Genomic DNA, 23,620 nt, shown 5'->3' on the forward strand with positions numbered 1-23,620 from the left:
ATTAGCAACATTTGATTTTTAGAAACCTTGCTCATTTTGCTGGGAAAGAAAAATCCTGGGTAAAAATGAGTGGGTAAAAAATGCGGGACAAAAGTACAACGTGTGCACATACCCATTAATATTTTGTCCCACACTGGATGTTTAACGCCAGAGGATACTTGATAAATGTCTGATTGCTAGGACGTCCATCAATCTGTAGAACAAGGTTCCCGATTCCCCATACTTCCTCCCTGCCAACTGCAGTGAGGAATAGTTTAGATGAAGCAATGACTGAGCATGTGCAGTTCCTCTCCATTCAATGTCTATAATGCTGATCAGAACAGCAAGTTGGCTGTCTCTCATAAAGACTATGAATTGCCTCTCACATACACACAGTGCCTCTATCATAGACTATGAATGGATAGTCACTATCCATGCTCAACCACCACTTTGTTCTTTTCATAGTGGTCATGCAGGGTGAAGGTACAAAAAACATAGGAACCCTGTTCCAGTGATCAATGGGGATCTCAGGGGTGGGGCTTCTATAAATTAGACATTTATTATATCATTTATATGAGAAAGATGATAAGAGTTGGGCACAGCTTTGAAATAACTATGTTAGCAAAATATGGTGTACACCTTAAGACTTGGTCCTAATTTTTCCTCCATACAGGAAATATGGAAACTGAGGCAGCAATTCAAGCACATTCAAGCATACTGAAGCATTGCATGATGGAATAAAGAAGGTTTCCTCTTCTTGAAGTGCAGCCACAGGTTCAATTACATATGTGCTGTTTTCAGGAAAAATAAAACCTCTCAGATATTTTCCTAAAAGTGTTCATAGGAGCGGGTTTTGTTGAAAAAAACTACTTGCAATAGTTCGATATTTGGTATCAACCGTTTTGGTAAACTTTAACCTCATATTAATTTTAAAATTGATGTCGTGTACATATTTTAGGATTGCATAATGCCCTACTAAAGTCTTTTTATGGCATATCATATTAATATATGTTATGCCAATTTGGGGAAGAGAAGGCTAGTGCAAATGTGAACATAGCTTTAGAAGGCTAAAAGGGTCATGTAATACAACTTTGTGGATTGGATCTATTGGACAGTAATTGTATCCAAAATTACTGTTTAATGGTTTAAGTAATTTCTAAAATAAAAAAATGTTTCCCAGACCAGCAAGTCTTAATTGTGAAAATTGTCACTTCAATTAAATTACAAAGCAAAAGATCTTTTAAGATTTTAAATACTTTTTTCCCATGTACAGTAACACTCCTTCAACAAAAATAACACTGGATAATTTTCAAGTGGGTTTTAAATGCAAGCCCGCTTGTAAATTTATCAATTTAATCCATGTCGGTGATCTCTCCTAGGAACAAATCAAGTTGTTAATCTCATGGTTCCGCTTAACAAGATATATTGATGTTGCAATAAATGGGAAACATTTAACCATTAATTCTTCCATTTTGCTTAAACAGAGAACTGCATAAACAGTGGATTTGGGAAACAGTTAAATAGAATGGCTGCAAAATATTATTCAGATGCAAGTGGTTGTTCTGTGGAGAGCAATAATGAATGCAAAACTGTGAAGACAATCTGCACTAGATAGAAGGACAATGTAGAAGAAAAGCTACTATGGTAAAACTAGAAAACGTAGATATACTCTTTAATGGGGTTGAAGCATGAAAAGGATACTCAGGATGCAAATTTAAAAAAAAAATAAAAACAAACCGAATCGAAAATGCGTAGTCATCTCAAAAAAACTAGGGAAATCATTCTTCTTACATCATGAGAGTTTATCATCTATAAGTCAATACCATTTCTAAAATGTTAGTCATTGGGCAACACAGCATTTCTGATAGCGTCATTTAAATGGATCAATTGCACAGGCTCCCAATGGCCCCTGCAATGCGATCATGGGGTACAAATGAGATGTCATGGAAGCTGGGGCCGGATGAAGGCCCTCTGGGCTGCCATGATGTTTTTTCTGTCGTCTGAAGTTGAGCTTTATAGGAGAATATCATTTTCTCCATGCATTGAAAAATTGTGTATTGTAGTGAATGAAACAAGTGATCAAACAATCGCAGGTTCGGGTCCCCTAGCAGGGCAAAAAAGTAAATAAAAAATGTAAAGAACAAAATTATAAAAGTTTAATCACTTCCCTTTCCCTCTTTAAAAATAAAAATATAAAAATAAACACATTTGGTATTGCCGCAATGCAAAACTACTATCTATTATAACAAAGTTTATTAACCAAATGGTAATCTTCTTAAAGTGGAAAAATATTCAGAATTGAGAGTCCTCAGTGGTTGATACCTTTTAACGTCTAACTAAAAAGATGGTAACAAATTGCAAGCTTTTGAGACTACTCAGGTCTCTTCATCAGGCATAGACTAATACAAAATCTGAAGAGTCACATATTTATGCACAACACAGCACATAAATATGTGACTCTTCAGATTTTGTATTAGTCTAGCCTGATGAAGAGACCTCAGCATTCTCGAAAGCTTGCAATGTGTTACCATCTTTTCAGTTAGCCATTAAAAGGTATCAACCACTGAGGACTCTCAATCCTGAATATTTTTCTATCTACTGGCTAACATGGTATAAAGATATACAGTACATCTTTCCTGTATTAAAGTGGGAAAAAATCAAACTTCCACATCTGTAGATTTTCCATTTTCTGGAATGCAATAAAAAGCAGTTTTTATTTATACCTTGAAGTGGTAAAATTAAAAACATGCACTCACCATACAAAAGACAAGGCCTCACACAGGTTCATTGATGTTTAAGGCTAGCTTCAGACTAGCATTTTTGCCCGCAGCGCACGGTGTCGTTAAGCCCCGCCCCTGCCGCGCCCCCTCCGGTCATCTCCGCCTAGTGCCGCACATCGCTGCATGCGATCTGCACACCCTATCTTTAGCATAGGGTGCGCAGACCGTGCGCTAGTAGGATTTTGTGTGCGCTGCGCCCTTTTGACGGTGCACCGAACGCACCATATTGTATTTTGGTGCGCTCGGAGCACCGTCAAAAGGGTGCAGCGCACGCAAAATCCTACTTGCACACGGCCAGCGCGTGGTCTGCGCACCCTATGCTAAAGATAGGGTGTGCAGATCGCATGCAGCGATGTGCGACACTAGGCGGAGATGACAGGAGGGGGCGGGTCTTAGTGGCGCCGTGCGCTGCGTGTAAAAACGCTAGTCTGAAGCTAGCCTAAGCAAGTAGGAAGTGTATGTGTCAGAGAAAATAGCAACACTAAGCTAATTTATTTCCTACAAATTTGCAATAATTTTTATACCACTCAAATAAAAAAAATGCCATAACTTTACTGACCTGGAAAATCATGTTCACTGGTCATTTTAATGTATGATGAACACCATAAAAATAAATCTTAAACAACAATGGCTGCAAATACATTTTTATCACCATTTCACCTCGCTTGGTTTGCTTCCCAATTTCCAAAACATTCCAGTACATTCATTCCAGTAAAATGATTGATATCCTTTAAAACAAAAACTCATCATACAAAAATCAGGCTCTCATATGGTTATGACAATAGAAAAATAAAAAAAATAAAAAGTTATCGCTCCTAGAAGAAAAAGAAATAATGAAAATGCAAAGATGAACATTTGTTACATTTGCACTTGTCTCTTATACTGTATTTGTGGCAACATACTGTACATTTACCAATCATTCATCACCAATGTTCTAAATATGTTAATTGCGTATTTTAAAAAAAATGCAAAAAATAAATTAAACAATAAATGGTATTATTTGCGACTTTCTTATTTTTTGGGTTTATCATTAGGTCACATTTGATGAAAAAAAAATAATATGGAAAGTATTTTTAAAGTTGATATAATACCTGTTCTGGTTTAATGGGTTCACTAGTTGTAAAAATATCAGTGTAATGCTGCCTCTCAAATACTCGATCCAACACTTCTAGCTGTTGTTGAGTAAAGAGGTCGCCTCGCATTTGTTTTCGGAGAAAGTCTCTTCCTGGAAGCGAATGGCCATTTGGTATGGGAGATTCCTGAATTCCTACAAAAAGAATGATGATTTTTAATACCAAGAAGAATACCATGAAAGTCCAGAAATAATATACATGTTTCTTAGTAGTTAAATCTCCATGCTAATATTCTATAAATTGTATGTTCACTATTGTATGGTTACGTATTTATAATTGTAATTTAATAGTTACAGAGTATTATAGTTATGGTACAGAGCTGTATTACTATTCACAGTGCTGCTAGTTGTAGAAAGACCAATATTTTATGTGAGCTCCTATAATGCAGTTGGACCATTACTTATTACTGGTCAGGCTCTTAAAGTAAATCTGTCAGTAAGATCAAAAACACACCTCCAACTCTACCCTAAAAAAAGCCTATATGAGAATGCAGGTCCTTAAAAGCTAAATCCATTGACTGGTTTATATCTTCTACCCATTACTGCATTCCTGAGAAATCAGCCTCTTTTGCTTGATTGATAGCTCACTATCTAATTTCTTTACCTGGTACCTGATGTCACACAGACAGCGAACTACTAACGCCCATAGCAGGTAATGCTTCATTTGTATATGAAATAAAATGCTGATTTCTCAGGAAGGCAGCCACAGATAGAAGATATAAAGGTGTTGATGTATTTAGCATTCAAATGCCTTCAAGCACATCATTGTTGTTTGGGTGGTTGAGTCCAACCACTGGGAACTCCAATCCCAGGAGCAGTGCTCCAAAACAACAAGAACATGGCTCTTGAACATAGAGAGCAGAGTTTTTTTTTCCAAGCCCAGTCTTGAATGAAGCAAAGCAGAGATGTGAATGCTTCCATTCCATTCATTGTTTATGGTACTGCTGGACAAAGTTGAGCACAGCACTTGGCTGTTTTCAGCAGTCTCATAAAGAATAAATGAAGAGAAGACAGAGCATGTGTACCTTCTCTCCTTTCAATAAGGGGCTCAATAAAGCTTTGTTCTCAATGTTGCACAGCCTTGTTCCCCAAATCATTCAAGGTCCCAGCAGTCAGATCCCCAGCAATCAGCAGCCCTTTTAAATATATGAAATATCACCATCTACAGAAAAATGTTGTATTAAAAATACATGACTTGTATCACTGCATCCATAATATCCCATACAGTAAAATGCACAATTATTTCCCACAGTTAAAAAAAGACAATGTTAAAGTTTCTGTGCTTTGTTTATCTTGACTTCCAAAACTATAGTAAAAGGTTATGTAAAACTAATATGTACCCCAAAAGTAAGAAATGAAAACTACAAGTTGTCCTGCAGAAATAGGCAAGATATTAAGCAGATCTTTAGATAGATGGAAAAGCAATAAAGTTATGGGTCTTGAAATGGAGCAACACAAAAACAAATTATTTGGTGGCTACATGTATTTCTATGCAGCCGTATTCTCCGGTCCCAGTGCCGGCGGCAGTGCCAGGTTTTCTTGCGAGAATCATGCGAGTCTCTAGAAAGTGAGTATGAGTCCTAAGAAATGCGGTAAAAAGGAAAATTTAAACAGTGGCAGAATTGCTGAACTTTTCCTACTTTTTCCCTTCACACTTCGAATATTATACATTATAGGAACCACATTATAGGAAACCTATTAAAGAATACAATTCATCCCCCCCAAAAAATAAAAAACTCAAAGAACCACAATGATAGAAAAATTTAAAAAAAAGTTATGGCTTTTAAAATGCAAAGATGAAAAAAGCCAAGGAGTGCTTTTTATGATTGTACAGTGTAATAACAATAATTGTAATGTGCAGTGTAGAAAAAATATGCCACGTGTAAATACAAATTTCTATTTTACACAATAGAACTGGTGGACATTTCTTTGGTGTTCATGCCACTGTAATTATTTCCATTTTTAAAACATACCATAAATGCAGATGTTTTCAAGTTTTAAAAAGACCAAAAAATTGTATGTAGTTCCCCGGGATATGCACAGAAGATTTGTTATTGTAATTTCTCCAACACATTTGTAACACGATCCTAACCCAAATGAACATAAGCCATGATGTACTATAGAGCTACAAACAGGTAATTCCTTTCGATAGGTCTATTGAAATTGCTTCAGCAAAAATGTTTTAAATGCACAATTGTTGCTTCATTGCAGAAACATTTACTTAAGCTTTTTCTTGAGCACATTATGTGAAATCTCTGCTTTGAAGACCAATAGGTCAATTCTTCACAGTCTTCTCTAGGGGTGTGCGCTTTCACCCCCTCCTTCCAGATGTTGCCAATCCCAACTCAGATACTGCTAAACTGCTAGATCAGCTCCTGAGCTGTGATTGGCAGTATTTGGGAGCACGGGGTGAATATTCACGACCCCAGAGAAGATTCAGAGGAAATGCCCAGTTGGACTCCACAGCATAGTTTTCACACACTGTGCTCCAAAAGAAATATATGTGAATATCTCTGCAATAGAGCGACAAAGTGCAAAATGGAAAAGAATAGGAGAATCAGGGAAGCTTAAAGATTATTTTAATGTATTTAACTCCATTTCCTTGATCAAAATACATATCCTCTTTAAAGCTTAAAAGGTTTACATACTCCTCAAGTATTCAGATGCAGTTGTAGATGCAGTTGAAGGCTTCATCGAAATACATTGAAAATTTCAAAATGTATTTGAAATGTAAATGTATCAAACATGATAGACAATACAAATGGTGTCATACCTTTTTACAATACATCTCTACAGGTGCCTAATACCTTATCTGTTAGTTGCTGAAAATATTCAAGCTTTTCCCTTTATTGGGACTGACTTATAGGGTATTTTCTGTATGACTGTATGGTGTTCATCCAACAAGAATTGAATATGGTTACAAATTGGCGATCATGCAGACCTGTGCATCACATTTTAAATGTAGGTCTATTTTTCGGTAACAGATCTAATATCCACAATTTATATATGTGCTGTAAGGATATAGAACAGTTTATTATATAATATAAGTAGGAGCCAAATGGGAATTATCCACACCTTAGTAAAACTCAAGTTATTGAGCCTATACAATAAGACTATCTAAAGCACTACAGATAATGTGTAATTAGTGGAATTACCTTTGTAATTAGTACTTTCCTCTGTGGATGTGCACTACGTGCGTAGTAGTTATACAGCTACTGATAGAGGTATCACTGTAATAACACAGCATCTGTTTCTGCTGTCTGATGCAGAGCATGTAGAGAATACAACAAAATAATTTGTACAAAAAATTTGCACCAAATGCTCATTTTAATTCTTGCCTGTCTTTTATGTGGACAGATTTTGGCTATTGCTACATAGTGATAGGAAATACATGAAAGCTATAGTAAGATCTTAGTCATGTAAGGCCCCTTTCACACATCAGTTTTTAGCCATAAGTCACAATCAGTCGTTTTTTGAAAAAAAAACGGATCCGGCGACTGATGCTGCTGGATCCATTTTTTTGTCATAGACTTGTATTAGCGACGGCTTGAGACGGATGGCCTCACGTTTTGTCCGTTGTTCGCTGGATCCGTCGAAAAATTTTTATCCAGCGGTCGGACACGACGCACAAAGCAAAGTTTTTTATGTCCGTCCAAAAATCAGACAGCAAAGGATCCATCGCTGTCCGTCATTTACTAGAATGAAAGTCTATGGGCGCAGGATCCATCGTCATCCGTCAAATGACGGATGCCAGCCACAGATCCGTTTTTTTTAACTGAGCATGCTCCTGACAGGAAGAGGATTAGAACTCTGTCTGCAAATTGAGATTCTGGTTTGGTTTTTATCCTAAGTCATGTAACTAAGGCTCGTTAAAGGGTCGACATTGACTTTTAGGATTGCTACTTCCAATAGGTGGCACTAGAGTTCTAGTCCTCTTCCTCTCTGAAGAGACAATCGACGTAAATATTAGCGTATTTATATCTTAGTTGTGAGTCCGGAATGTCTTAAAATTACTAGGTGCTAATTCAGTTAGCTTTACAAGTCCCTTAAGGTACTGTCACACTTAGCGATGCACAAGCGATCCCGACAACGATATGGATCGCTGGTGCATTGCTAAGTGGTCGCTAGTGAGCTGCCACACAGGCAGATCTCACCAGCGACATAGCAGCGGTCGGGGGTCGCTACTTACCTGTCAGACGCGGCGATCCTGTCGTCCTCCCGCCCGCGTCCACGCATCGCTCGTCGGCGCCACAGGAAGCCCAGCAGGAAGCTGACGACGAGAAACGGCCCAGGACGTTCTCGCGCGATCAGCGATAACCAGCGGGGGAGCCGGTCGGAGGTAAGTATCACACATAGTGATATCGCTAGCAATATCGCTGCTGCATCACAAAACCAGTGATGTTACAGCGATATTGCTGGCGATATCGCTTAGTGTGACGGGGCCTTTAGAGGCATTTGTTTTTTATTTTTTGTATGTTTTAAAGAAAGATTATTGAAATTTTTAATATTTATTATGGATCTCTTTGGGGGTTTTTTCGGGTAATAATCACAACCCTGAAAAAGGCTAATATATTCTATTTTGAAGTGCCATATAAAGATACTATGTTAGATGCTATTTTGATCATCATTAAGTTAGAGAATGTCTATAAGGCCAGGGTCAGACTTGCGAGAAACTTGCACGAGTCTCTCCCCTCAATACCTGGCATTGCCGCTGGCACTCGGATCGGAGTGTTCAGATCCATGTATTTCTATGCAGCTGAATGCTCCGGTCCCGAGTGCCAGCAGCAGTGCCGGGTATTGACATGCGAGACTCGTGCGAGTTTCTCCCAAGTCTGACCCCGGGCCTAAAGGTTTCCAACCTTTTTTCTAGATGTTCCTACAGCACACCACTAGTTACAAATATCCTCATTAATGTTTATATGGGAGCTAAAGTCATATGTACAAATAGGAGACAGTGTTTCTGTTCCTATGTATTGTTTTACTAAGATTGCAAACAAATTGTTACATTGAAAAAGTCTTTAAATTCAAAATATTAAAACAGTACATGTCGGTTTTATTGCTTTTTTTTATTTCTAGGTATTTTGTTGGCTATTCCAAGAGATGACATTCTGTTCTATTAGGTTTAAATCAGTATTTTACACACTATTAACTCACTACAACATACATATGAACATTAAATCATCTTAAGGACACATCACATGTTGAAAGACTCTAATACCAATAGTCTCCAACTATATTACTTTGAGCCTCAGATAATTGCTTTACTTCACAGGAATGTGCCGACTAATTAAGATGGATGCTACCTATGCCATTTACAACCTTAAAAAAAAAGAAATGAATTATTGCGAAGAGCAAAAAGGGTATTTTGGAATGAGGTCCAATTTAATAGCAGTAATTTGCTTTAACTGTGTCCTGAGATCTTGTAAGATCATGTTCCATCATCGTAATAATTACATAGCAGTTAATGTATATTTTTCATGATTTCTTACAAACAAAAAGACATCTGGCACAAAAGAAGACTTGCTTGCACTGGTAAACATGTATTGCACAGTTCCAACTCACTCTTTTAAAGATGTAAAGTGTCCTTTGAAGCGTGAATTTAACACAAAATAAAGCAACAGCTCCCTTCTTATTGGAAAATGTGTAGTTGTATAGAGAATCTTACTCTGCATTTGTACTACTTTATTAATTCTTATACCCCATTTATCCCTATGTACATATTTAGGATATTGTGCAGTTTTCACCATTACTTCCAAATGTCTTATTTCTCACTACAGACATCACCTTCTATAACAAAATTGATTTATATAGGCTATTGGACAAAGCGTAGACCAAAAAGCCGACTTCACCCATAGTGATATGATCAAGATGTACAAATTCTTTATTAGTAGGAGCCTTACTCTAGAAACTTCTGATTAACAAAGTAAAGCCTGTCAATTTGAAACATAACTATATACAATAAATACCTTTGTATCTTTTTATTGTATTGCATGTACAGTATCATAAAAATAAGACATTTTTAATTAGGATTAAAGCCAATGATTAGCTCACTTGTGGAGTTGGCCGTCTTCTGATAGTGGCCACCGCAGTGTACTACACATCCGCTTCCTATTGATCTGAATATGAGGTGGATGTGTGGTACCCTGTGGTGGTCAATACCAAAAGACGGAGCAGCTCCACAATAGAGTACTTCCGGCCATCACCCTCCACCGCCGACACCGATAACCGCTAATCAAAGGTGGTGCCATTTGTCGGACTCAGAATGATCGGACATTGATGACCTATCTTAAGGGTAGGTCATCAATGCTAAAGTAGTGGACAACCTCTTTAATCATGCTTAACATTTGTTTTTACAGGGTGCATGTATTACAGCACATTGCTGGCTGGTCAGTGCTGTTCAGAGTAAATCACAACAGCCAGCTACATGTAAATTATGACATCCCTTTCATGTCTTCTACTGAACACTTGCTAAGCTCACATCTAATCATACCAGTAATCATACAAACTCTTGTATCCTTTGAATTGGTAGAGAAATCACTAAACTATTTCAAGTTACAGTTTCCAGCAGGTTCACCTAAACCTCATATGATACGCCATTGATGATATACAAATTGTTGTACTGTACAAAAATAATTATAGAATATTTTAAAAGAATCCTATCATTAGATAATGGTATTTCAAAACATAAATAATCAACACGGGAATGTAATAATTAATACACAGTGATCATAAAAAGATAGAGAAGTCACACCACAGGTGTAGTAACTGAAGTAAAGTGACAAACAATAATAGTAGTGATGTCACAGATTTTCATTATACAAGGATATTACTAAACATTACAAACAGAAACAAACGCAACAATGCCACAGTGACATCACAGTACATGAATAATAAACGCTGTAAAGTCATCATGATGGGTGAACCCGAACAGCAAAGTTCGACATCCGTACCGAACACCTATTGTTCAGGCATGGACACTGTTAGGGCTGTCGGAACGCACCAAATAATAAAGATGATAGTAAGGTGCATTCGCAGCCCGGGGTCCACCGTGCAGAGGTGATAAACTGCTGCTTGATAATGGTGAATGCTATATGGTGGTATAAAAGACCACACGCAGGTTAATAGTCACCCAATGTGTACTGGAGCGGACTCTGTTACTTCACAGAGCCGCACTACCGCAGAACATAAATGCCGGAGTCTGATAGAACTCACAGAGCTCAGCAAGGGAGAGAACAGAATGTGGTCACAGAACTCTTCCCCAAGAACACGGGTTCAGAGTCCCTCTAGACCTTCTGAGCACACGGCGTTGCACTTTTGGACACCACTATAGACGCTGACTATGGTGAAGTGTTGAGCAAGTGAACCGTGGCGTGTAGAGCCACCGGTGGACACTGATGCCAGTCTCTAACTCTGCCTCTACCTACACCTAGGCGCTTAACAGGCTAGGCTGCACAACACATGTGTACCAAGGGTAGGGGTTTCTTAATGAGTCATTCACCAGAGACATTTATACATGCATACAACACTCACTCCACATGATCTAATCTTTTTCTATATTAGCGCACAACCGTGCGGTCGTGCGATCCTTTTATAGGCGCAGCCTTCCGGGACCTTCCTGATGGCCCAATCCGAGCTGCAATAGGACCTGAGCATGTGAACTCCGACCTCCAATGAGAGGTTGTCCCACGGGCATGCTCAGTAGGAGAAAAGCAGGACTTAGTCCCAGGAGTGTCTGCTCGCTGCTGACTCATGCATGATACAATAGCTGAGCCTGGAGTAGCAACCAGACGCCTAACATTAGCATGGGCAAGACGCTGGAACCGACATCTCTGCTGAGCAGGAACCTCTGCGGCTGTAGAGGAATGGGAGACCGCAGATGACATGGCTTGATATTCACCCTGTGCAGTGGGAGAAACTTGGCACCTAACATGCTCCCCTCGCTTGGCTCCAAAGCTGCAATGAGCTGAGGAGCACGAATGTATTCAAAAGGTTCCCAGGTCCTGTCTTCTGGGACATAACCCTTCCAGTCCACCAGAACTTTTTACCTCATACCACCTTGCACCCGACAATGGCATTCACCTCATAATCGTCAGTAGACGAGCCCGATGTCCCGGCAGATGACTTGGAAAACCGGGACATGTGAACGGGTTTTAGGAGGGACACATGAAAGTTGTCGGTGATACCGAGGCATGGTGGAAGAGCCAGATGGTATACCACAGGGTTAACCTGTTCCAGGACCTTGAAGGGACCTATAAAGCGAGGTGCAAACTTAGTGGACTCGACTCGCAGCCTGATGTTATTGGCGGAGAGCCACACTAGATCGCTAGGAGCAAAGGTTGGAGCGGGGCGCCAGTGAGCATCAGCGGAACCCATAATTCTCTCCTTGGAAGCCCGAATGGCATCCTGTGTGCGGTCCCAAATGTCACATGCCTCTACTGCCCAGTCTGCCACCCTAGAGTCGGTGGAAGACACGGGCATCAGCACAGAACCAGCGGATGCTGGCCGTAGTTAAGGAGGAATGTGGTTTGTCCAGTGGAATCAGCTATGGTGTTGTTTAGCGCAAGGACGCCCAGTCATCCTGCCTGGCCGAAACAAAGTGTTGCAGATACGTGACTAGGGTCTGGTTGGCCCTCTTTACCAACCCATTCGTCTCAGGATGGTAAGCTGAAGAGAGATTCAGCTCAATGCTGAGCAGACGACAAAGCTCCAGAACCGAGACGCAAACTGGGGACCCCAGTCACTGACGATTTTGTCAGGCATGCCGTGTAGGTGGAAAAAGTGCCTAATGAACAACGCCGCCAAGACCCATGCAGAAGGCACCCGCGGAAGAGGCACCTAGTGCACCATTTGGGAGAAATGGTCGGTGACTACCCAAATAACGGTGCAGCCACGAGACTTGAGTAAGCCCACCACAAAGTCTATCCCGACCATCTCCCAGGGCTTGTCTGCCACCGGCAGAGGGTAAAGTAACCCAGCAGGCCATTGCCGAGGAGACCGATTCTTGCTGCAGGAGACACATGCCCGAATATAGTCTCCGACGTCACGGGCCATATGCAGCCACCAGTATGTCCTTGCCAGGAGCTCACATGGCCTCTTGGTCCCAAAATGTCCAAAATGTCCACCCACCCTGGATGAGTGAGCAAAAGAGAACCTCCAGTCACAAATTAGGTGGAACGAAAGTCTTGCCCGGGGGCACAAACTCTAGCGAAACCGGGGCCACAGTTCTCAGGCTCTCTGAAGGGACAATTAACCGAGGCTCTTCCTCCTCTGATAACACTACGGAGCGGGAGAGAGCGTCGGCGCGAACGTTCTTCTCCACGGAAAGAACGTGGAGGGTGAAGTGGAATCGGGAGAAGAACAAGGACCATCTAGCCTGACAAGAATTTAACCGCTGGGCGGTTTGTATGTATACCAGATTTTTGTGGTTGGTCTAGACTTGGAAGGGATAGCAAACCCCCTTCAGTAGGTGTCAACATTCTGAAAAGGCCAACTTCATGGCTAGCAACTCCCTGTCCCTGATGGAATAGTTCCTCTCCACCGGTGCGAAGGTCCTAGAAAAAAAAAGCAATGATGCTTCTGACCTTGAGCATCCTTTTGGAATAGGACTGCTCCAGCACCGACGGATGAGGCATCCACCTCCATAATAAATGGACCACAATTTAGGATTTGCTCCCATCTTGGTGAGGGCAACCAAGAGAGCTACCAAAGTTGAGAAGTGGGGGATGAATTGGCGGTAGTAGTTGATAGATCCCAAAAAACGCTGCACCGCTTTAAGGGAATGAGGCTCCTGCCAATCCGTCACCGCCTGTAGCTTGGCAGGATCCATGGCCAATCCCTGGGTGGAGATGATACAGCCCAGGAAAGGCAAGGACTCCTGCTCAAACACCCACTTCTCCAACTTAGCGTAGAGGGAGTTTGCCCGTAGGAGGTCGAAGACTTTGCAAACATCTCTCTGGTGGGAGTCTATATCTGGAGAGTAGATGAGAATATCATCCAGATAGACTACAACTGAGGTGGTAGGCATATCCCGGAAGATGTCGTTCACAAACTCTTGGAAGACGGCCAGAGCATTACAAAGCCCGAAGGGCATCACCAGGTATTCATAGTGCCCATCCCTGGTGTTAAATGCCGTCTTCCATTCGTCACCCTCACGGATGCAAATCAGATTGTAGGCACCCCGCAGATCAAGTAAAAACCCTTGCTCCCCGCAACCTATCAAAAAGCTTCGATATCAGGGGCAGAGGTTACTTGTTCTTAACGGTGATGGCGTGAAGACCCCTGTAATCTATGCATGGACGTAGCTCCCCGTTCTTCTTCTGTACAAAGAAGAACCCCGCCCCTGCAGATGACACTGACTTACTAATGAATCCTCTTGCCAGATTCTCCTCCGTCTAAGAGAGAGAGAGAGAGGATAAACTCAACACTGGGGAGGCTCAGCACCAGGCAAGAGGTCAATAGGACAGTCATAGGGACAGTGAGGTGGATGAGTCTCCGCAGCCTTCTTGGAGAACACGTCCGCATAAGGCCAATAGTGTGTGGGGAGAGAGGAAAGATCTGCGGGTACCTCTGTAGTAGCAACCTGAAGGCATTCCCTCTGACATCTACCCTCACAGGATTTACTCCATCCCAGAATTCTCCCTGAAGGCCACTCTATATGAGGGGAGTGGTAGTGTAGCCTTGGCATCCCTTAGAGAACCTCATCAATTCCCTCGGGCATGACTAGCAGAGAGATGGTCTCCTGATGGGATGGAGACATGGATAGAGTAAACGGGATGGTCTGATGTGTTATCCATGAGGGTAGTGTCGACCCATTTATCACCCGTGTGGTCACTGGCTTGGTGAGCATCACCAGTGGAATTGCATGCCGTTGGGCGAAGGTAGAAGACATAAAATTACCCTCTGCCCCGGAATCCACGCAAAGCTCTACCACATGGGTGGATAGACCAATACCGATTGTCCCCCTAAAGGTGAGCTTAGAAGATGGCGTCACTGCGTCTAGTGAACCAGCTCCTAAGGTCACTAAGAGCGGACTTTCCCTCGCTCACTGAGGACACCTAGAGGCGAGATGTCCTGACTGCCGGCAGATACAACAGACCATGCGTGTACGAGCAGTCCGGGACTTAGATCCCACTCGAGACTCCTCCATGGCCTCATGTGGCTCGGATGTCTGGGCCGGAGATTCCAGAGGTTTGGCGAAGGTGGGAACCAGCCGAAACCTCTGCCTACACTGGGCCAGCTTCAACCTTCGCTCGTTAAAACACAGGTCAATGCGAGTAGAAACCGCTATTAGCTCCTCCAGTGTGGCAGGAATCTCCCTAGTGGCCAGAGCGTCCTTTACATGGTCAGCCAGCCTCCTCCAAAACACAGGAATGAGGACTTTATCCAGCCACTCCAGCTCGGAAGCCAGAGTCCGGAAATGGACAGCAAAATGGCTGACCATGGATGAACCCTATAGAGATGCCAGCAGTTGGAGCATCGCATCGTGGGTGACTCGAGGCCCCAAAAAGACCTTTTTCAGAGTGCTCAGAAACTGTGAAGCACTCTGCACCGCACGATCGTCACGCTCCCACAATGGCGTGGCCCACTCCAACGCCATGTCCGACAAGAGGGATATTATGAATCCCACCTTGGCCCGCTCTGAGGGGAAATGTGCTGTCAAGAGCACAAGGTCTATTGCACATTGGCTCACGAATCCCCTACATGACTGGCTATCACCAAAAAACTTATCTGGCAGCGGGAGGCGGGATAATGTTGGAACAGGGGTGGCAGTGGACAAAGTGGCTACAGCCAAGCTATCAGCCTGACCAGCTAGTGCGGTAACATCCACGACTGTGGTTGTGCACTCAAGAGCTACCAACCTACCCTCCAGCTGCTGGATGTACTGCTGTAGTCGCTGTTCATCCGCCATTACTAGCCAGACCCTGGTTCTAACACAATGTTAGGGCTGGCAGAATGCACTAAATAATAAAGATGATAGTAAGGTGCGTTTGCAGCCCGGGGTCCACCGTGCAGAGATGGTAAACTGTTGCTTGGTAATGGCGGATGCTATATGGCGGTATAAAAGACCACACGCTGGTTAATAGTCACCCGATGTGCACTGGAGCAGACTCTGTTACGTCACAGAGCCGCACTACCGCGGAACATAAATGCCGGAGTCTGTTAGAACTCACAGAGCTCGGCAAGGGAGCGCACAGAATGCGGTCACAGAACTCTGCCCCAAGGGCACAGGGTCAGAGTCCCTCTAGACCTTCTGAGCATGTGGCGTCCCACCTTTGGACGCCACTATAGACGCCGACTATGCTGGAGTGTCGAGCAAGTGCACCGTGGCGTGTAGAGCCACCGGTGAACACTGATGCCAGTCTCTGACTCTGCCTCTACCTACACCTAGGCCTGGGCGCTTAACAGGCTAGGCTGCACAACACATGCGTACCAAGGGTAGGGGTTTCTTAATGAGTCATTCACCAGAGACATTCATACATGCATACAACACTCATTCCACATGGTCTAATCTTTTTCTATATTAGCGCACAACCGTGCGGTCGTGCAATCCTTTTATAGACGCAGCCTTCCGGACCTTCCTGATGGCCCAATCCGAGCTGCAATAGGACCTGAGCATGTGACCTCCAACCTCCAATGAGAGGTCGTCCCACGGGCATGCTCAGTGGGAGAAAAGCAGGGCTTAGTCCCAGGAGTGTCTGCTCGCCACTGACTCATGCATAGCTGAGCCTGGAGTAGCAACCAGACGCCTAACATTAGCCTGGGCAAGATGCTGGGACCAACATCTCTGCTGAGCAGGAACCTCTGCGGCTGTAGAGGAGTAGGAGACCGCAGAGGACATGGCTTGAGATTCCCCCTGTGCAGTGGGAGAACCTCAGCACCTAACACAGACTTCACCAGGAAGTCAATGTTACTCTTTAGGTTCGGTTCCCCCCGAACACCGGGTGTTTGTCGTGCTGTTATGTGCATGACAACTTGGCAAACACCATTTCTGATCAGCGGTAAAATCATCCCTGCTGGTCAGACATCTGTGGCTCCCACGCATAAGTCCGCAGCTATAATCGGAGGTATAAAGTTTACCTTCGGTCATTGGTGTCTGCTGATATGACTACTGCTCCCATCAGCCAACGTCTGCTGTCGCTAAAAACAGCGAGAGCAGGAGCAGCTGATGGGAGTATTCATCAGCTGACTTCTGCGCTGTAAATAAATAATGAAAAAAATGGTGTGCATTCCCCTGTATTTTTCATAACCAGCCAGGCAAAACTGACAGCGGGGGGCTGCAACCCTCAGCTGTCAGCTTCAGCAAGGCAGGTCGTAAAGAATAGAGAGGTCCCCAAGCCAATTTTTTAAATTTTTTAAATAAATAATTTAAAAAACGCTATGGGGTCTCCTCCATTTTTGATAACCAGCCTTGCTAAAGCAGACAGCTGGGGGCTGGTATTTTCAGGCTGGTAAGGGGCCATGGATACTGGCCCCAGCCTAAAAATAGCAGACCGCAGCTGCCCAGAAAAGGTTCTTCTATTAGATACGCCAATTCTGTCACTTTGCCTGGCTCTTCCCACTTGCTTGCCCACGAATTACTAATAGAGAGTCATCTATAAGACATCTATCCATTACTAATACTATAGTTATATGGTAAATAAAGACTTAGCCAGAATAAAGTATTTTATGAGAAATAAAACAAAACACACTTTTCCTTTTTAATTTAAAAATAACAAACACAGTTACTCACCTAACACCTAATTCCACTGAATCCCTTGTCTTCTGTAATAAAACAAAATAAAAAACAATATCCCCCACCTGTCTGTTGTTCTGTACCATGCCGTAATCCATGTCTGGGAGATTAACAGTTTTTAACCTGGACGGTGCCAAGATGCGACCGTCAAGACTGAGAACCACTGGTGACTGAGCTGCTGTTAACACAGCATCCGTGACTAGCGGTGAAACCATCGAGGTTACTGCCGGTCGCTGAGGCTGCATTGCTAGTCAGGCTGAACTGCAGTGACCTCAGTGAGATCCCTGCTAGCACCATAAGAAAGTCTAACAGTGCAGAGGTGACTTCACCGCAGTTCAAATTCACCCAAGTGAAATGTTGTGAACTCGCCTCTGCACCATGAGAGTTTCTCACAGTGCTAGCGGGGATATCACCAAAGATATAAAAGCCCTGTGTGCCAAACCATAAGCAGATTTGGCACCGAGAGAGGAGCAGACACGGACCAGGGATAGTGCCAAGGCCAGCATGACAGGTCTTAGCGGGAAATCGACTACACCAGGGTACAAATCACCACCTAACAAGATTCACACTGTGCCCGAGAAGACCCAGAGTCCCGACTGTGCCAATCAAAACCATGACCTGCGTCCTATGCCAGTCAAGACCCAGAACCAAATGTCACCTGTCAAGAGCCGAGGCTCAGCCCTTTTTTCTCCAGGCCCAAGAGACATTTGCCGACAGTCAAGCAGCAAAGATTCAGGAGGAGATAACAACCAGAGAGACACACCTGTGATTGCAGAGAGACAGTGAGAGTGAGCAAGGCCATCACTTTCAGCTATACCATACATTATTGGGGTCAGCAGGGATCAGGACATCAGGTTGGGAGGGGGCCCATTGGTGCATAAGAGGCTCAATGCGCTCTAATAGACTTCTTCAGAAAGACCTGAGGCCTAGTTGGAAAACCTGTTAATCTCCACTAGGGCCAGAGCTAAAGAAAGAACCTATGTGGTAACTCCCATGAATGAGTGAACCATCTTTGTAAAGAGAACATTGGTGTTATATACTGAAGAACTTTTGCTGCAATTTTACTTGTATCGTTATTTGGTTTAATATTGATTTACATTGTTATTATCACCAACTGTTCAAAATTACTGAAATCCTATTATATTTAACCCCTTTCTGATGTTGGGCGTAATTATACAATGCGGACTCCGGTGCTGAGCCTGCACCTTTCTGGGCACATGTCAGCTGATCTATGCAGCTGACATGTGCCCGCAGCAGCCGCGGGTTGAATCGAGATGCACCTGCGGCTGTTAACTAGTAAACGCCACTGTCAATTTCTGACAGCGGCATTTAACTCATGCTTACCAGAAACGCATCCTTTATCCCGCCCATCAGTGACCTCATCACATGATCGCGGGTCACTAATGTATCGGCATGATAACCAGAGGTCTACAGAAGGCCTCTACAGTTGTCATAGCAAGATTACTATGAGTGCTGCCCGGTGGTCAGCTCTCATAGCAAGCGAGCATTTCTGTAACACACAAGCGATCTGATCATCGCCTGTGTGTAGTAGAGGAGATCAGAGTATTGCAGCTTCTAGTCTCTCATGGAGACTAATGAAGCATAGAAAAGTTAAAAAAATAAAAAAAAACAGTTCAAATCATCCCAATTTCTCCCCATTCAAAATAAAATAAGAAATAAGAAATCAAATATACAGTACACATATTTGGTATCACTGTGTTCAGTGTTCAGAATCACCTGATCTATAAATATAAAAAAATGAATCCGATCACTAAACGGCGTAGAGAGTCAAACTGCCAAAATTACATTTTTTTGGTCGCCACAACATTGCATTAAAATGCAATAACGGGCAATGAAAAGATTGTATCTGCACCAAAATAGTATGATTAAAAATTTTAGCTCGTCACGCAAAAAATAAGCTCTCACCCAACCCCAGATGAAGAAAAATGAAGAAGCTACAGGTATCGGAAAATGGTGCAAATTTTTTGTTTTAACAAACTTTGGAATTTTTTTTACCACTTGGTAAAAAAGAACCTAGACATGCTTGGTGTTTTTGAACTTGTAATGACCTGAAAAATCATAACGACAGGTCAGTTTTAGCATTTAGTGAACATGATAAAAAAATCTGTGGAATTGCTCTTTTTTTGCAATTTCACCACACTTGGAATTTTTTTCCCATTTTCCAGTAGATGATATGTTAAAACGAATGGTGTTGTTCAAAAGTACAACTTGTCCCACAAAAAACAAGCCCTCACATGGCCATATTGACCCAAAAATACAAACGTTATGTCTCTGGGCAGAAGGGGAGCAAAAAAAGAAAATGCAAAAACTGAAATACCCCTGGTCATTAAGAGGTTAAATAGAATTATATTGTGCACTGGCTTGTTTCCCCTGTGCGTTGCATCCAGTCACCTGCATTATATTCGCATCCCGACAGCCGCATGTTATGCGGCTTTTAGACAACCACAAAATATGTGAGGATTGTCTGACAAACACGGGCAATATTTGCATGTTCTCGCGATATTTGGTGTATACTCGAGTAACAGAGTATACAGAGTCATCAGTGTCCAAAATTGATTTTTAAAAAAATATTTTTAAAATTTTATTGCTAAAATATTTTTTTAAAATAATTTTTGCCTCATGTTTGGACACTGATGACTCTGTGCAGCGCTTCATGTGCCACCTGAAAACCTAATTTTTTCTTTATTTCCATCTGGACCCCGGCAAGATCTTGCAGGTGGACCAGCAGCTAACCGAGCTCTCATCCAGTTTAACCAGTGATGTGCCTCAGCTGCACATCTTCCATAGGTGAGAAGTATTTCAACCATTATTAGCTCTCCTACCTTGTTGATCTGCACTAGGTGAGCTTTCCTTCTCCTTTTTGACCATATAGATTAATGTATTTAATACTTCAGTCCATCCTTTCTCTCTCTCATATCTATTCTATTATTTCCAAACACTGTTTTTCAGTGATTACTTTGTATCTCCATTCATACTGCACCTACACACAAAAATGATACACCTTCAGCATGAAAATAACCAAACAAACCACACATCCACAATTTGATCACAAAATACAGTTTAAACATTAATTTTCTTAAACCTGCAGTACGGAAAAATGACCTGCAGGTGACACCACAGTATCCCAAAGCACACTACCACAAAGCTGTTTATGAACATCACAAACAAATCCAAACATTTGCCTTGAGGGCTTTCCAGCTTGCCAAACAGCTTGCCCAGCCTATTTTAGCCAAATTGGAGGATTGCACACTTCACTGCAGGTGAGGCACATATGCAAACACATTTGTAAACGTGCACTGCCTATTGAATTGCACACTTGCTCTGTTCATACTCCACCCACACAAACAAATGATACACCATTTGAAAGGTTAAAATACCTGCAGGTGGCAGCACACTAGCACAAAGCTGCTTACAGACATCACAAACAAATCCAAACACATATGCAAACACATTTGAAAACATGCACTGCTTTTTCGCTGATTACTTCGCCCCACACACACAAATGATACACCATTTGAAAGGTAAACTTGCTCCATTCAGCAAGAAGACAGCCAAACAAACCACACATTCATGATTTTATCACTAAATACAGTTTAAACATTTATTTTCATAAACCTACAGAAAGACACAATGACCTGCAGGTGGCACCTCAACTGGAAAACATTTTTTGGCCTCTACTTATCAAACCAGTTTATTGTATTACCAAGCTACATATATAAATACCTGTCTGTGTTCGCCATCTCATGTAATACAATTACATATGACCAGCTTGCTTTTTCTAAAATTGCCTGCGCCCCTGACGACCAATGTGCGAAAATTTTGCACAGGCCAAGCTAGTATATATATATATATATATATATATATATATATATATATAAGGGTTGCAAAAATATTCTGATAATAATTAATTTGATGATTATTTTAGAACATAGAACTTTTCCTAAAAACGACATGCATTTGTAGTGATGATTTTTCTGTTCTATACTTTTTAATTTGTTTTTTATTGCTAGATAGATAGATAGATAGATAGATAGATAGATAGATCTATAAATAGATAGCAATTTTTATTCACATTTAGTAATTGACAAATGAAATATAAAAAGTTTGTGTAAATTACATAGAAATAAAAAAATAATTGCTGAAACTGTTGGTAAAGAAAATTCTAAATATTCATAGTAATGCATTCTTAATTGCTTTAAAATTTCTTCTGACAAAATCGTCATATTAATATTTTTAAGATTCCTTCTAAAATTTTATAACACCAAGACTATAGCTTTAGACTTAGAAGTAGACCAACAGCCCAGTGAAACAGTTAAAACCCTTCAAATTCCAGTATAAAACTAATATGTTTGTTGCAATCGCACAAATATTTTCAAAATAAATTACTTTGTTTCTCTGAGATCAGTGCGATTTGTTGCAGATCAAAGAAAGGAGAACCAAGGGAAGAGAAAAAAAATACAAGATATACCATCAAAGATCCAAAAATACTTTTCATTTTGAAGTGATATCGCAGCATTTCAAAGCCGCTGATAGAGTTTCAGTTCATTCTCTATTATCCATCGAAAGCAGCCGGAGCCAGCAGCAGACTGTACTAGATTGTATTCTCCATAAGATGGTCAACGATATATATATATGATCTTCAACCTCTATTGATTGACCAATTTCACAAGCAAAGACTGGTGAAATGAAGCTGAAATGAACACCTTGCTTTAACTCATTGAACCTATCAGGCCTGAGTTAATCTCACTGCCCAGTGTCTCTGATAGAATTCAATTGATCAATCATGTTTTGGTGATAGTACATTTTCACTGCTTTATTGCTTCTTCTTTTCTTGGCTTGACCTGTTCTATCTATGAGGACCAGCTCCACACCTAAAAGATGTACACAGATCACTGTCTGTGTGTCAGGAGTGGATGCCTGCCCATGCATGTCTGAACCCTATGTTAAACAAAGAAATTGAAAAATTAAATTAATTATATCACATTTTGTGCTTCCCTTTTGATCTTCATTTTGTGCTATTTTAATATGCAGTGATACTTATTACAGTCTATGTAATGTTTTTAAGTAGTCCACTGTAGTTGTTGAATCACTTGCCTATACATTTAACTATGAGAGCATTACATTATTATAATCAGGATTATCTTGGTTCCTTCTTTAAAATCACTTTTCATTTTATTCTTACTATGTTGCTAACATAGTTGTACAGTATATAACGGCAATTTTCAGACAAGTCTCTCGGCTAAAAATATTTGCAGAATTTGTCTTCCACATGCTGTCGTCTATGAAGCCAATAACATTAAAGTCATATGTGACTTCATAAATGTGACTAAGAGTCCAACAATCTTGGATTATTTGCAACAATCATAGCAGGTCGCAGGTTTTCAGTGCTGTCCCTTGACAACCATTAGATGCAATGCCACTGCTGTGTAGCCCCAGTCTTAAAGGTGTTGTCTGGCCTTAGACTACAAGTCTGCAGTCTCCCTATGTGAATCCTCCCATCGCATGCACTGTGCACACTGTGAGGATTCTTCAGTGCCAGGAGCAGGCGATCATATGACTGCAAGTATGTGATTTCTAGATTCTCAGCCACATTCCGACTAGACTGTATCTGGCATCGCTCAATACACTTTCGTTTAGCAAGGTCGAGCCCATCTAGTTGGCCCATGACCACATGTATGCAAATCACATACTTGCAGTCACGCACCCGCTGCTCCTAGCGCTGGCACTGGAGAATTCTCACAACAGGCAGGCAGTCACAACAGGCATAAAGTGACTGCAGACTTGTAGCCTTAGGCTGGACAACCCCTTTAAGGTCTCTTACACATGGCAGACTTATGTACAGAAGGATATAAGATAGCACAATCCTTATACTACAGAGCTTAGAAGGCAACTCCACATGATGAGGATGTGAACACATATAATGCTACAGTTATTTCCTGGGTTGGATCTGCTTACCTTTTGAGGCTGTATTCAGAA

At 41.7% G+C, this 23,620-nt stretch overlaps 1 protein-coding gene across 1 annotated transcript in view; it reads right to left on the bottom strand.

The window, feature by feature from the left end:
• PAX5 (paired box 5) overlaps nucleotides 1–23,620 on the bottom strand; it is a 402,829-nt gene that overhangs the window by 253,924 nt on the left and 125,285 nt on the right. The window contains exon 6 of the mRNA XM_073549659.1: nucleotides 3,851–4,026. Within this exon, the coding sequence (XP_073405760.1) occupies nucleotides 3,851–4,026 (176 nt within the window). The remainder of the gene's footprint in view (nucleotides 1–3,850; nucleotides 4,027–23,620) is intronic.

The sequence above is a fragment of the Dendrobates tinctorius genome, unplaced genomic scaffold (assembly GCF_039654945.1).
Source record: "Dendrobates tinctorius isolate UK_male_01 unplaced genomic scaffold, ASM3965494v1 ptg000160l, whole genome shotgun sequence".
Classification (NCBI taxonomy): domain Eukaryota; kingdom Metazoa; phylum Chordata; class Amphibia; order Anura; family Dendrobatidae; genus Dendrobates; species Dendrobates tinctorius.